We start from the raw sequence: 16,232 nt of genomic DNA, 5'->3' as shown, positions 1-16,232 counted from the left end.
GTTTCGGGACCTCAAATTTGTATTCCTTAAACTGGGATATTCCTAAAAACGGGATTCTAATAATACATACAGTAAAAGTAAACCTTGAAATAACTAAATGTGGATGTAGGTATGACTTTATATTATATTAAAATCATTAATAATTTAGTGAAAAGATTGGCTGAAATGAAAATGTATAATACCCAAGTTCAAAAATATTTTTTACCTTGGAACAGCTGTCAACTCGAAATACGAAACAACCGAAATAAGATCTAGAGTTGAAAAGGACAGAGCAACATTTAACAACATGCATGAGAAATATTTTCACCCATTGCGACATAATATCTCTTTCACTAAAAATGCGGCTGCTAAAATGTTATTATTTCCGGTCTTGCTATATGGCGCAGAGGCCTGGACAATAATGGAAACATTAATGAAAAAGCTAGAGGCATTCGAGATGTGTGTGTACCCACGTATCCTCAAAATATCCTGGCGACCCACACCAACGTACAGGTATTGCGTCGAATGGGAAAACAAAAAGAAATCTCTTTTACAATTAAGAAACGAAATCTTAAATATATCGGTCATCTCATGAGGCATGATAAATATCATATACTCCAACTGATAACGCAAGGTAAAATAGAGAGCAAACGCGGACCCGGAAGAAAAGACACTCATGACTTAAAAACTTACGCCAATGATTTGGACAAAAATCGATCGAGTTATTCAGAAACGCCGCAAATGAAATTAAAATTGCCATGATGATAGCCAACGTCCACAACGGACAAGGCACATGAAGAAGAATAAAAATAGTTTTAATACACCTAACCAAGGTAAGGTAATAACCAGCCAATGTATGTGTTACCGTTAAAACCCGATTTCAGTTAAAACCCGAATTTACTAGGAAAAACTAGTTTTAACTATGAGCTTTAGACAATTCTAGTTTTAACTAGTCAAAACTAGATTTGACTGCTAAATTCAGTTAAAACTAGAAATCCCGAACGGATTTCATTTAGAGTAGTTTATACGAGTTCAAAGTAGCTTTTTTGGAATTACTGGCGAATACCAGTTAAAATTGTTGCAACAGACAAGTATGTATTACGGCTTGTTCGGGGTAGTGTTAATGACGAAGGCTGCCGGTCGGTGGCAAAGTAGTGTGTGAAACTGTTGATTGTTTTTCATCGTTTTTATTGGTTATATTACACCACTGTGTATTTTTCACCATTAGTAATAATATCGAAGATCAGATTGAGAGCAGAGATATAAGAACGTGTTATGGAAATGATTTTACAAATGGAAGAGACAGATAAGAAAGAAAGTCACTACCATGTTGTGACCGAAAGCATATGTAATAAATTAATGGTCGAAGTACAAGATGCGGAACTGTCTGCCAAGAAAACACCATAACAAGATCAAAGACTAAAATGATTTAGAATTGTTGAAGTTGGCGAAATAAAAAAGTTAGCTTCTAAAATTGATCCCATCAAATATTATGTACCTGTCGAAAATATATTTGGCATAATTGAAGGCCCATGTTGCTATTTTTCATGGAAATCGGGATAGCTTGAAGACTGAAGCCACCAGGAAATAGGCAAATATAACTTTTTATTGATATGATCAATACTTTTATACCAATGTGTGAAACCTACCAATGGAAGAAAAGTAAAAATATAAAAACGAAGAGAGGTCTTGTGTCCAAACCTATATTGCATTCAGAAATAAATAGTCGCTGTCAGATAGATTTGATCGATATGCAATCACAAAAGAATCGCATATAAACTACTCTAAATGAAATCCGTTCGGAATTTCTAGTTTTAACTGAATTTAGCAGTCAAATCTAGTTTTGACTAGTTAAAACTAGAATTGTCTAAAGCGCTTAGTTAAAACTAGTTTTTCCTAGTAAATTCGGGTTTTAACTGAAATCGGGTTTTAACGGTAACATATGTATACAATATGCATGCATACAACTTTCTCTATTTTTTTTGTGGAGTATTAAGCATATATTTTTTTAGCTTAAAGAAGACATGGAAAATTATATGGAATATATACTCAGTAAAGCTGTGGTAGATTTATTTTTTTACAAGATGCCAATAAATCATACACCATTGTTACATCTACACTACAGTCAGTAGTTTATACGAATCGGCTTTCTGAAAACCTTCTTCCATTTTATTTGTTTATTTTTGTACCACCCAAAATATGTTCTTACAAACAGTCTCTCCACTTTAAACTAAACAAATTCACTATAAAACTCCACTTTAACCCTGATAAAACAAGAAGAGAACAAAATAAAATGACCTGAAACGTCAAACAGGTAAACAATAACACTATGAGAATGGCGCGCGCTTGGGGTATGCAACTAGTGACGTCAGGCCAATAGAGAAGCGTTCTTGAAATTTAAAATAATGCTAGATTTCTAATAAAGATTTTTTATAGAAAGACTTTTTCAATTTTGTTGAAATTTTGGACAATTATTCCTAGGGTGTTTCTTAATCGTTTTACATGTTTGAAATGACTTTTTAATTTTTTGTGAACATCCCTATTGTAAGCCTCGAAACCGGTTGCCCCATGATTGTGTAACAACTATTAAAAAATACAAATTTTAAGATTGCGAGTACTGACTCAATTTCTATATCTAATAGTATAATGGACTCGCATTGGCAACCATTTCATCATTTTTACTTCAGCTACCTACTTCTTCTGTTCTTGGATCTTCTTAACATGTATTATCTTTTACAGATACGTAGAAGCGAAAGCAGATAGAGTAACGGTAGTCTTTTCAACGCGGTTTCGAGACGAAGACGATGTCGTCATCGGAAAAGTATTCATGCAGGAATTAAAAGAAGGCTTGAGGGCGTCCCATACTGCTCCCCCCGTCCTTTTTAGTCATAGAGAACCGCCCCTAGAACTGCAAAATACGGATGCCAAAGTGGATAATAATGTTGGTAAGAACTATTTTAATTTTTTTTATTGAATATTACCTTTGAAATAATATATTCTCCTGTTTCAAGATGACAATCATGGTAACTGAGCTAGAAAAAAAAAAGAAAACAATTTAATCATGCCTATTCTGTAACTCATTTCGATGATAGAAGTCAGGAAAATCGAATAGAAGTGGCCAAGTCGAATAGAAATAGTCAAAATCGGTATAACTCCCTCGGAATCTCTACAATCGGAATAGTGAATAGCAATGACTTCGACAAAATTTACCCTGTCGAAATTAGATTTCGATAATCGGAATTGTGCTTGACGCAAGCGCATTGTATTTTGTTTTGACGTTTATATTTTTATCTACTAAAAATAATTTATTACTACTGATTTATCATTATTTATAGTATTTTTACCTTTTGTATCTGCTCAATTTTTAGTCTGTGGTGGTATTTACTTAGGGAATTGTATATTTAATTTTTTGACATGTACGAGTATGCATCAAACCTAACCTTAAAATTGATTTGGCATCCGAAATTAAGATTTTGAATGCTGAATGTTTGCTAGTCACAGTGTTACCAAACTTTTTTTGTTTATTTCTTGTACAATTTCAATCAATGGCATAATGTACAAGAATAGATTGTACAAGAACGTTTAAAATATAAAGAGAGACTTATAGCGTTGATTGATAAATATATTATACCAATTTACTTGTACCAATTTACTTGTATAATTTACGTATCAATCAACGCTTATAGAAAAGAAAATAATTATAGAAAAGACGCTGTTTTTGGGAAAAGTTATTTTAGCTGGAATCAAATCTTAAGATTGTATAATTATTAGTAATATCTTACATCATACATCTTATCCTCATTTATCATTTTTATTTATCAGTTTATCTTCTTTTTTATAACAATTTTAATTAACTTTGATTTAAAACCATTTATCATCTTCTGAGGTTTTTGTGTCCAATATTTACACTAATATTTTATTGTTTACTTTTCAAAAGGTTTCTTTTTTGTCATTTCAAAACTATTTTTAAAAATGTAACTGTATGTAATGTGATAGTATGAAAAATTGAAGATATGGCAACGGTGTCGTATTTCAAATTTAGAACCAGCAACAAACAGGTCACAGAACACTAATTTTGCTTGACAATGCGGGGTTGCCACCCCCTCTTGACCGCGTGAAATAGAAATTGCCGATTTCGATTTAACCTGCTTACGATGTGAGTTACAGAATGCCAATCATAACACGAAAATGACGCAATCGATATCAAACATTCCGATTTCGGGTAATTACGATTCGACTTGGTCATTTCTATTCGATTTGTTGAAAGTTACAGAATAGGGCTGAATATTGCAAGAGGCTTTCAAAATTTTAAAAAAGTAGTAAAAAAAAGAAAAAGACTTTAAATGAATTTCTTCCAGGTGATAGCTATTACAATAATATCTATATAGTATTTTTAACTATTGGATGCTAAAATTGCAGTTAATAAAGCGTCATGGGGACCCATTGGATTGTAAAGATTAGGTTCTAAAACCAAAAAAAATTAAGTTGTTTTCCATTTTAGTGGGGATTTTCAATTTTTTAATTTAATTTTTCATTTCCAAAAATCGTTTTTCCAAAATTATATCGCCATCTATCCATAACTCGAAAAAATGTCGCGAATAAAACTTACTTATATTTACGTAAGGAATCCAAATCTGCAATAAAAAATGGGGGTTCGTATTTAAGATTTTAAAGTAACGCCCCCACCCGACCTGCATGGGGGTCGTATTTGGTGTCATTCGATAGATTTTTGAAAAATATTAAACATGTATTTTTCAGTTTTTCGATTTGATGTTCATTTCGCGAAATATCGCGGGATTCTTGTTTAAAATTTTAAAATTAAAACCCCCCACACCTCTGTGGGGGGTCGTGTTTGGTATCATTCGATAAAATATTGAACACATATTTTTCAAAATAAAATAAAAATGTATACCATTTTTATTCAGTTGCAATGCGAAGGCAAAACAATCTTACTTTTCAATTAGAATACGGAGTGCAGTCCAGTCCCTTGAATCGCGATTTTCGGCTCTTATTGGAGCCTTCATCGGAAGGAACGTAGGCACTGTTCTCCATATTTTAACTGATTCGTATGGAGAGGTTTTCCCACCCATTGCAACTGAAGTGATAATAGTAGGTGGCTAGCGCCATCTGGCATTGAAAGACGAAAGACATATTTTTCAGTTTTCGATTTGATGTTAATTTCGCGAAATATTTGAAATATTTTTGTGAAACTTACATTTACTTACTGAAAAGTTACATTTATAGTTGCATTTTTCAGAGCAAGTTTGTGTGGTCGCCACCCTTGTCCCCCGGTCGCCACCTTGGAAAAGGGGGTGCAAAGGGTTTTCGCGCTATATCTCGTAAACTAGCTACCCTACATAAAATTTTATTACACATCATTTATGGAAAATTCAAATTGTCTACAGCTTAATTCCTATTACTTTTTATCGTAAAATAGAAGATAAAAAGGTTATAAACAAAAATAACTGAAAATTTTTGAAAAAATTTTATCATCCGTTCTGCGCTTGCTGCATCCTAATCCTATGGTTCTAGGATTATCGTAGCAGAGAACATCGACATTGTTGTCTTGCTTACCACATTGGAAGGAAGCAGTCCAATGTATTTTTTTAAACCTTCAATAGGGTGTAAGTCTGATCATTTATATGCTCCTTCAAGTTTTATATAATAATAAGGCGTCATTGCATAAAATTTGCTGTTTGTCCATGCTTTTTCAGGATGCGACACAACATCAGTAGCTTACAAGATCGTCAAACTTAAATTCAAAATCAAAATTTTACAGAAACATCCTGATTTAGCCAGCGGATCAATATTATTTCTGAGTAAGAAAGTCAAGTCATACTTAATGCATGTCAAAACTTTATATTGAATGCCTGATAGCTCAGTCGGTAGGATGTCTGACTTCCACGCAGACGGCCGGGGATCGAATCTTAGCGCCTGCTAGAATATCTAAATGTGCAGGACATTTCACCATAGGTAAAAGGACCTGGTGAATATCTCTTGTCCTTCACACAAGAGGGGAACCAGCTTCTATAGTGGTTGATAAAATTAGACTCTGATATTCTTTGTCGAGTCGAAGCAAGGTGTAAATCGGTGTTGAAATGATTCAAATACGTATGGGATAATTATTTTATTTAACACAATCACTATTATTTACAAGTACTATATACTATAATTATTATTAGATTTACTACAACAAAAAACATACAACCTACATACATTTGCTATGTACATAGAATTGACAGTAAAATGAATCGCGATTTAAGAGTGGAGTATGCGATTAATAGTGAGAGAATTAATTCGCGTGAAAAACCGTGTAATGTGATATGACAATGCAAGACGTGAATACTTTCAGAGTTGAGCGAGAGACGCGACCGATTAGCTTGGTGGTTGACGAATAAGTGATTGAGAGACTAAAAACCGAGTGAGGCATAAGGATTCCTTTTTCCTTCGGGTCCCCAAAAAGGAGTGGAAATCATTTATCAATGTCCTATGCGTGTCTAATTTACGTTCAGAAATGAACAGAAGATTTAATTTTGTCCAGTAACGACAAAGGCCCTTATTGGTTTAAGGATACATAAATCCGACAGCAAGACAGCTTAAATCACACATGTCAAGTTGAAGGTATAATGGAGAATTCTCACGACGAGGTCGAGGCGCGTGTTGAAGCGAGCTTCAAGTGGGTCCTAATTTAAACGTCGGCAAAGAGAGATATAATATATATAATAGTGGAAAAGAAAGAGAACGCAGATACCCTACAAGACGGTAAAATTAGTAATATTTACTTTGTAATAAAATGTCCCGAATATGTCCCGAAGAATACAGGCAACCAAAAAGTTGACCGTCCTCAGTGGTGGAGATAAAAATATTAGTTGGTTTTTTTAATTCTCACAATGATAAAAATTAGAACAAAACGTAGTTTGACCATAAAATTACCACGCCACTGATCGTACCCTCGGCTGACGAGACATCCACACTATCCACAGGCTAATAAATTTTAGCAATTGGTGTTATTTTAAGGGTCATAAATACCAAATTTTGACAGAAATTTCTCCATCTCTTCTTGGGTTTAATCTTTTTCACGTTGGGTTGAATCGCGTCTTCAGTTTTTATCTTTTTCTGTTACATTTTTTTATTTCACTCATAATGTCGCAACACGCTCTGTCAGTTTTCCTCTTAAGAATTGTTCTTAATTTCGACCGAAACCCTTGGAAACAGGATGTATCTTAAACTCGAATGTTTTCGTAGTGCACGGGTCCTTGTATCGCCGACTAAAATAGGAGGCCACGGGACAAGCAAATGTTTTCTGGGAATTAGTCAGTTTGGAAGCTACAAAGGGTGTTCTTTTTGAAATAGTCGGCAGGATGCGACGAATTTTTATTAAGAACATACAAGTAGAAATTATAATTATCCTTATGTTAGAAAATTCTTCTAACACTAAATATTTTTAAATATCTATTGGCCCAGGTCGACTCAGCCTGAATAAAATGAGTATCTTGGGTAAAACCAGTTGTAATAATAGGCGGTTGAAGCGTAGTACTGGCCCTGTTACCTTCCTTATATATCCTAGGCCCAAGAGATATCAGACTACCCTGTTATCATCCCAAAGCCGCGTTATCGGTATAAAATGGAGACTATAACTATTAAAACTTTATATTCCCACAATTTCTTATAATCTTTTATAGTAAAACCGATTTATCTACAACCTCGAGAAGAAACGACAGACGTTCGTTTATGCGGTGCAAGTGACCTTGAGGGTTGCAGTCAAATCTGTTATACTGTTCAATCCCAAATTAATCCCTTAATTTGTAATCTCACATTATTCTTAACTTCCTAAACTTTTATAGTTTCACCGTGTATAATTGAAACATTGGGAAACATATCGAATAATATTTTAATTATTGAACGTTCTGCAACCTGAATAAATTGCCAAATCGTGGTATTTCCATTTGAACTTCCTAAGTTTTGCAATAGCTTCCTCGATTAAACTGTAGTTTGCAAGTTCATAGTTCTTGTTACCATGCAAGTTATTGATGATTTGTATATTTTGATAAGATTATAAATTAGCCAAAGGGACTATTTTGAGTTGCAGTCTATTTAGAATAGTTACCTCGTTAACAAGTGCGTAAGTCGTTGTTCAAAGTTACGCAGAGTGTAATTATTATCAGTAGCTGTCATTAAGGGCAGTCTGTTATAGAAAGTTAGCTAACCAACAACTATAGTGTAATTAGCAGTAGCTGTCAATAAAACCATACTTTTACTCCACACTTCAACCATCGATCGAGAAGAATCGGACACAGGGCATTAGAAAACAATTCGAACCTGATATTTACATCGAATTGTCCATATACTGTACTTCAATGTATTTATTTTTGTAAATGTATTTCATTTATTAAAAATACTTTGTTTGATTGCCATTCTTTTACGTCGTCATTAAATAATGAATAAATAAAAAAAACATGGACATTTGTGGGCAATTTTAAGATAATGTGCGGTTTTAGTAAAACCTAAAAGTTTGTTTATCATAGTTGTGGTTCCATGCACGTATCTGTTTTGTTATCATCCTCGAGCAAGTTGGACATTTTTGAATTAAATTTTGGTGTAGACTAATAATTGAAATAAAAATTGTTCTTATCAAATAGGCTAATATGCAACCGATTTTACCTATTTTTTTGGTACGTTAGCTATACATTCCCCTTTATTAGCCATATATAGAATATATATTTAACGCTGATTTGTTATTTAGGATTTTCAATCTAAAACATAGACAAAAGATACTTACGCATAATAACAAACCTTTAGTGGAATCAAAGAGCACACATTGTAGTAAATAACGAACCCAGTCCAGAAATTGAAATCATTAGGTGTTGGGCAGGATGTATTATGTCTCCATTACTATTTAATGTATATAGTGAAGCTGTTTTTGAGAAAGCATTACTATCTCAAAGTGAAGGAATAATAATTAACGGAAAATTAATTAACAACATGAGATATGTAGATGACACCGTGATTATGGTAAGCTCCGCTGAACAACTCCAATTACTACTAAACAAAACAAACAGTTATGCGGATATGTCAGAGGAGCAGACAAAAACGTTGGATAAACAGAATAACATAGTGGAGCCCGATGGCAAGAAGGAAGAGAAGCAGACCCCGAAGATATTTCAGGGATGAAGTGGACGAAGCAATAGAAAGAAGAAATCTAAGGAAGGAGACTGGCAAAACAGAAAGAACTGAAGATAATAGCTGAGTGAAGGAATGCACTGAAAGCTGTGGAAATCCTTAGTATACAGGGCGTCCCGAAAATATTGGTCATAAATTATACCAGAGATTCTGAGTCCAAAAATAGGTTTGATTTAACCTAACTTACCTTAGTACAAATATGCACATAAAAAAAGTTACAGCCCTTTGAAATTACAAAATGAAAATCAATTTTTTCCAATATATCGAAAACTGTAAGACATTTTTTATTGAAAATGGACATACGGCAATCTTATGGTAGGAACATCTTAAAAAAAATTATAGTGAAATTTGTGCACCCTATAAAAATTTTATGGGAGTTTTGTTCTCTTAACCGCCCTCCCTCCCCGAACTTTTGTGTACGTTCCAAGTAAATTATTATTGTGCTATCATTAGTTAAACACAGTATTTTTACGTTGTTGCGTTTTAGTACTTTCTCGAAAAGCCAGTTTTTACCGAGATATTTTGAATATTTGACAAATCCACCACATATTTGCATAATTTACGTTTTTAGGTATATTTTTAACCGGATTAAACAAAAAGCCACATCTAGAAAAGTTTTAAAACACTGTGTTTAACTAATGGTACCGCAATACTATTTTAATTGGAACGTACACAAGCACTTGGGGGGTTTAGAGGAACGAAACCCCCATAAAATTTATATGTAAACATATTAAAAAATAAGCCGCATCTTGATAAAAACTGGCTTATCGAAAAAATAATAAGGGGCAAAAAAGTTTTAAAAATATTGTGTTTAACTAATGGTACCACTACAATAATTTAATAGGAACGTACATAAAAGTTTGGGGGGTTTAAGGGAACAAAACCCCATAAAATTTATATGGGATGTACAAATTTCACTGTTACTTTTTTTAAGATGTTGATGCCTTAAAAATGCCACATGACCATTTTCAATAAAAAATCTCTAAGAGTTTTCGATATATGAAGAAAAATCGATCTTCATTTTATAACTTCAAAGGGCTGTAGCTTTTTTTGTGTATACTATTGTATATAGGTAAGTTAGGTTCAATCAACCTATTTTTGACCCCAGAATCTGTGGTGTAATTTATGACCAATCTTTTCGGGACACGATGTATATTGAAAGCCCTTGCAATATCATATATACATTAGTCTTAAAATTTTCAAATTCGGTCCAGTACTTTATTTGATTTATTAGAAAAAAAAAATAAATGTTTAAATTAATATTTTTAGCTTTATAACAAAAATGAAACTAACTTTTATTACAATTTTAGGTTATGTAACCTTTGTCCTGTTTCCAAGACACACAGCAAGAAATACTCGTGATAACACTATTAACTTAATTCATATGTTCAGACATTATTTGCACTACCACATCAAGTGTTCCAAGGCATACATTCACAGTAGGATGCGTGCAAAGACTTCAGATTTCCTCAAAGTATTAAATAGGGCTAGACCTGAGAATAAGAGTACAGATAAAAAGACTATTAGGTAAGTGATACCATATGATCTCGATAGACGTCGATAGTTATTAAGGATATTTATGCAGCATGTTAAATAATCCTTGGGCGTAGTGAGAAACGTTCAACAGCTGTTCCCCTTTTCTTTTGTAGATTATTCCGCGATTCAAAAACATAGTCCGGTGTGTATCACTTTACAATCGTTGATTCGTTTGTGCTTATATCGATGTATTCCATAAGGTTCACCAGATGTAACTTAGTTGATCATGTATTCCCATAATTTACAGATTATAACTGAAACTCACATATAGTTGCGATGTATGTTTCGATTTTACTAAACCAAAATATAGAAAAGCATAAAAATAAGACATCCACGGATATTCATCATCCACATAACTGGTCTCAGTTAATTCAATCAATGGAAACGAAATACAGTATTGCCCAAAATAGACAGTACTGAAATTGAAACACAGATGTATTTTTGTGCGCGCTGTCATATTCAAATTAACCAGTATAGACCTGTTAAAGGCCTAATTGTTAAAAATGGTGTTAAAGACAGGAGAAAGTGTTTCTCGTGGAGCATTATTTTCACTCATACGGAATCGACCGACGTAATAGTGCAAGTCTGCAATACGTGTGTGATCAATTCACACAACGCAACGGTTTAATAAACCTTCTAATGCTGTAATTTTCAACAACTTTCAAAATTACAGCATTACTTGGACAACGGTTATTACACTTTTGTGTGAATTGATCACACACGTATAGCAGACTTGCACTATTACGTCGGCCGATTCCGTATGAGCGAAGATAATGCTCCACGAGAAACACTTTCTCCTCTGTATTTAACACCATTTTAACAATTAGGCCGTAATAAGTAATTATTTAAAGATTACTCGACAGGTCTATACTAGTTAATTTGAATATGACAGCGCGCACAAAGATACATCTGTGTTTCAGTTTCAGTACTGTTTATTTTGGGCAATACTGTATATTGTGGTAGATGTAAGCCATCCAGATTTCCTGGATTTTAAGCAATTATATACCAAAGAATTGCACCTAAAAACAAGAGATGAGGATAATAAATTTATGTGGCATGATAGATGCGATTTTTGAAAGTAGAAAATAGGTTGTTGTTTCGTCACTAACGTCACTAGAATTAGATAAGCCTTTTTGAAAAATATCTTTTCTAATAAGAGACGAAAAAATCAGACTTAACTAGCATTTTACATTTGAGGAGCCCAGAGCAACAGTGGCCTAATCCCAAAAACAAAGTTTTGAGATAAATGCAATCTTTACATTCATATTTTCATTATGCTTATTAGTCCAGAAAGCCACTGCGCATCCGCTAGGAAAAATAGTCTGATTCGGATTTTTTGCGCAATCTTATTCAAAAAGGCCCCTTTTAACAAATTTCAATGTTGCGGTCCAAAATTAAGTCAAAGATTTTTTAAACGTTTTTTTTTTGTTTTTTTCCTAAAATTATTTTTTTTACATCGAACAAAATTTTTTGGGTTTTTTGGATCATTCCAAACAGAAAAGGTCTTTAGTGACTTTTCTCTAAAGTTGATAGTTTTTGACATATAAGCGTTTATATAATTAAAAATGCGAAATCGGCCATTTTTAACCCTTAAAAACTATGTGAAATACTAAAAATTTCAATGTTGCCAATGTAGGTAGATATTCTTTGAACATCGATTTATGATATCTCGAAGAGATTTTTGCAATTAGAATATCAACAACCCCTTTTTTTTAATTGCTAATCAAGCGGGCGCGACTCGTATTTCCAACCGTTGCATGTATAATATAATAATTCATAATATTATGAGATCTGCGTAAATTATATGTGCGGAAAATATTCTGATTCAATTTTTTTTTTCACCATCTTTCTTGAAAAGGTCCCCTTTTAACAAATTTGCATGTTTCCATGACCAAAAAGCAGTCAATAATTTTTTTGAACGTTTTTTTTTGTTTTTTCCTAAAACTAATTTTTTGCATCGGACAAGGTTTTTTGGATCATTTCAAGTAGAAAAAACCTTAAGTGACTTTTCTCTTAATGTGATCGTTTTCGAGATATTATAAGCGATTGAAAATTTAAAAATTGCAAAATCGGCCATTTTTAACCCTCAAGAACTACGTGAAAAACCGAAAATTTCAATGCTACCAAGATATTCTATGAACATCGATTGGTGAAATCCTGAAGAGCTTTTTGCAATACAATATCAAAAACCCCTTTGTTTCTTAATTGCTAATCAATCGGGCGCGATCCTATTTTCAACCGTTGCGTTGCATGTATGTATACGTAATCGGAAAATATTTTAGGTTAAAAAAATTGTTTAAAATTTTTTTTGACCCTGGCAACGTGCAAATTTGTTATAATAGGGAACCTTTTCATGATGGTAAAAAAAATTGAATCATAATATTTTTCCACACATATCTACGCATATTACACAATGTTGTATATGTTACAGTTCAAGTTGATTATCCAGTTGGAGTTGACTTTTCCTAGTTCGACTCGACTCAAACGGCTGGATTTAGTAAAAGTTGATTATAAATATAAAATGAAGTTTTTTCTTCAACATTTACTAGTAAAAGTAGACTCCAACTAGTTAAAGTATACTCTTCCCAATGCCATTTAGTAAAAGTTGATTCACACAAACAACCGATTCTAGAAATTAAATGTTACTGTATATTATGTTCAAATCGTGATATTTACAGTCCAGGCTGTATCGTCGCCCCCGTTAGGTAAATTATTCCAGTTCAATTTTCTTGCACAAACTTACTCAAAAAGAGGTCCTTATAACGAATCCACAGGGTGTCAGGTGGTACCGTAATCGAAAAATTGTTTAAACAATTTTTTTTTAAACAAATTCACAAAAAAATTTCACTTCGGACATTTGTTTACATCATTAATTTGGGTCATTCGGAGCAAAAGAGGTCTTTTGTGATTTTTCTGTAAAATTTTTTGTTCTCGAGTTATACGCTATTTAAAATTTGAAAAATGCGAAAATGACCACTTTCAAGGCTTAATAACTCAGTTAAAAATTATTATTATGAAAGTCAGAAAGTCAAATTTTAACGACCCCCCTACGGTACTGAAGAAATATTTGTCATTATTGTATTACTAAGCTGTTATTTTTAATTATTAACCATGAGCGCTAGGAGCGTATTGAGGCGGCTGTCAATGTGAGTGCGACTGAGATTCACCATTGGACGGTCGGAATGGAGGATCTTACTCGCACTCACATTGACGGCCGCCTCAATACGCTTTTAGCGCTCATTGTTGATAATTAAAAATAACAGCTTAGTAATAAAATAATGACAAAAATTTGTTCAGGATCTTGTAGGAGGGGCTTTAAACTTTGATTAGGTGACTTTCTGACTTTCATAATAATAGTTTTTAATCGAGTTATTAAGCCTTAAAAATGGTCATTTCGCATTTTTCAAATTTTAAATCGCGTATAACTCGACTATCAATTTTAGAGAAAAATCACAAGAGACCTTTTTTGCTCCGAATGACCAAAATAATCTAAAAAAATTTGTCAGTAGTGAAATACTTAGTTATTTATAAAACAATTCGTGAAGTATGCTTTTTGCGCTCGCACGCGATGTTTAGAGCACGAGCGGGCCGAGTGCTATAATACATCGCCTAAGTGCGCAAAAAGTACTTCACGTACAGTTTCATACAATATTTTATATACCAAAAAACAAATAAATAAACTGCAACTCTTCGTCACTGGAATACATTCCTATTTTACAATTTTTTAGAACTTTGACATTTAAAAATTCAAACTTCTGTCAAACCACAAAACTGTCAAAACTTTTTTTGTAATTTATTGCTCGCATGTCATCACCATGACTAGGCGAAAGTTAAGGATATTTGATTATATGAAAGTGTGCTAAAAAACAGTGCGAAAAAGTAAATCCCATATAAAATCCATTATTACTTCAGGCACACTTTAAACCAGGGGTGGGCAAAAGCCGGCCCGTTGAGAAATCCCGCAAGCATTTTTTTTAAGAGCGTACGCGCAAATTTTCGGGCAAATGCTTTCTAAATGCATTTATTTTTTTCGAATCCTGAGAAAAATAATAAGTATTTATGAAAACTTTAAACGCAGAATGAAATATTACATTATTACAGAGGGCCTAAAAGTCCCTGAAAACTTCTATAATATTTATTTTAATGAGTCACATAGGTGAAAAAAAGAGAAAATTTAGTGCGATTTTTAATTTGACATATCTCATTCAAAAGAAACTTTTAATTTATTCTAAGGGACTTTCGGCACTCGGTAATAATGTAATCTATTATAATATTTTTCTATTTTCTATTATAATTATATTATGTATATATAATTATATTATTATAATTATAATATTTATGTAAAATATTTAATATTTTTCTCAGGATTAAAAAAAAATGAATGCATTTAAAAAGCATTGGTCCGAAATTTTGCGCCTACGCTCGTAATCTCTTTTATGCGATTTTGTTGAAATCAACAGTAGGTATTAGTGTTCGTAGTGTTCATATAAAAAATGAATCTGTATCTTCTGCTTTTCTTAAAATTGTCTGTGTTTAACCCGGTCCAGGCGCGAATATTTTCGGCCACGGCATTTGTCGTTTACCAGGACCCCTTTTCCTTCGATTTTACCCTTCATAATCAACTGCTGCAACAACAACGTACTTATTATTTCTAAGTATGTTCTCCTTCTTCTTGCTGTCTTTCTCCTTTTATTGAAGGTCAAAAGTTCTCTAGTCCTTCCCCATTCTGTGTAACACCATTTCGTTCGTAATATGATCGGTCCATGGTATTTTCAAAATTCTCCTAAAAAGCCCTCAAAAGTTTCCAGATTTTTCGTTAACAATTTCCAGATTAACAATCCAATATTTTACTGAAGATGGGGAAGGAATGCGAAGTCATAAAAACCATACAAACGAGAAAAGTGGAATATCTAGGCCACATAATGAGAGGGGAAAAGTACTCCCCTCTAAAGCTCATAATCCAAAGAAAAATCTTGGGAAAGAGAAACGTGGAACGTAGGAGGATTTCCTGGTTGCGAAATTTAAGGGAGTGGTACGGGTGCAGTTCAATATAATTGGTCAGAGCTGCAGCCGACAAAGTTAAGATTGCTGTGATGGTAGCCAACCTCCAATAAAAGATGGTACTGCAAGAAGAAGAAGAACAATCCAATAAAGAAGAATAGAGTTGACATAACATTTTTATTATTATCCCGGTTTTTCATGGCGTTCTCCGTCTTCCGGTTTCCAGCTTCGTCGGTTGTTGCATTCGCCAGGGTGAAAGTTCCTATCCGACATGGCCTCCTGAATGCCGCCTAGTCAGGATTGTTTCGGCCTTCCTCTCTTCCTTCTTTCCCTTTGTCCATTTTAAAATTTGTTTTGGCAGCCTGTCATCCTCCATTTTTTCTACATAACCATACAAGATCAGTTTTCTCCTTTAAATTTCGTCTATGATGGTTGACTTGACATAACATTTCACCATCCGATATCAGATTTGCAGATTGAATCTTTGGTTACTCAGAAATTTCTTCAGCTTCAAAAAGGCTGATCTTGATTACTCT

The 16,232-nt window shown here is 33.3% G+C and overlaps 1 protein-coding gene across 1 annotated transcript in view; it reads left to right on the top strand.

Annotated features, from left to right (window-relative positions):
- Positions 1-16,232, top strand: part of LOC114324823 (probable actin-related protein 2/3 complex subunit 2) — a 58,552-nt gene that overhangs the window by 25,686 nt on the left and 16,634 nt on the right. The window contains exons 4-5 of the mRNA XM_028272695.2: positions 2,719-2,924; positions 10,470-10,686. Of these exons, the coding sequence (XP_028128496.1) occupies positions 2,719-2,924; positions 10,470-10,686 (423 nt within the window). The remainder of the gene's footprint in view (positions 1-2,718; positions 2,925-10,469; positions 10,687-16,232) is intronic.

Source organism: Diabrotica virgifera, chromosome 4, assembly GCF_917563875.1.
Source record: "Diabrotica virgifera virgifera chromosome 4, PGI_DIABVI_V3a".
Taxonomy (NCBI): Eukaryota; Metazoa; Arthropoda; class Insecta; order Coleoptera; family Chrysomelidae; genus Diabrotica; species Diabrotica virgifera.
Note: the sequence above shows the minus strand (reverse complement) of the source record. Positions and strands in the feature narration are given on the sequence as shown.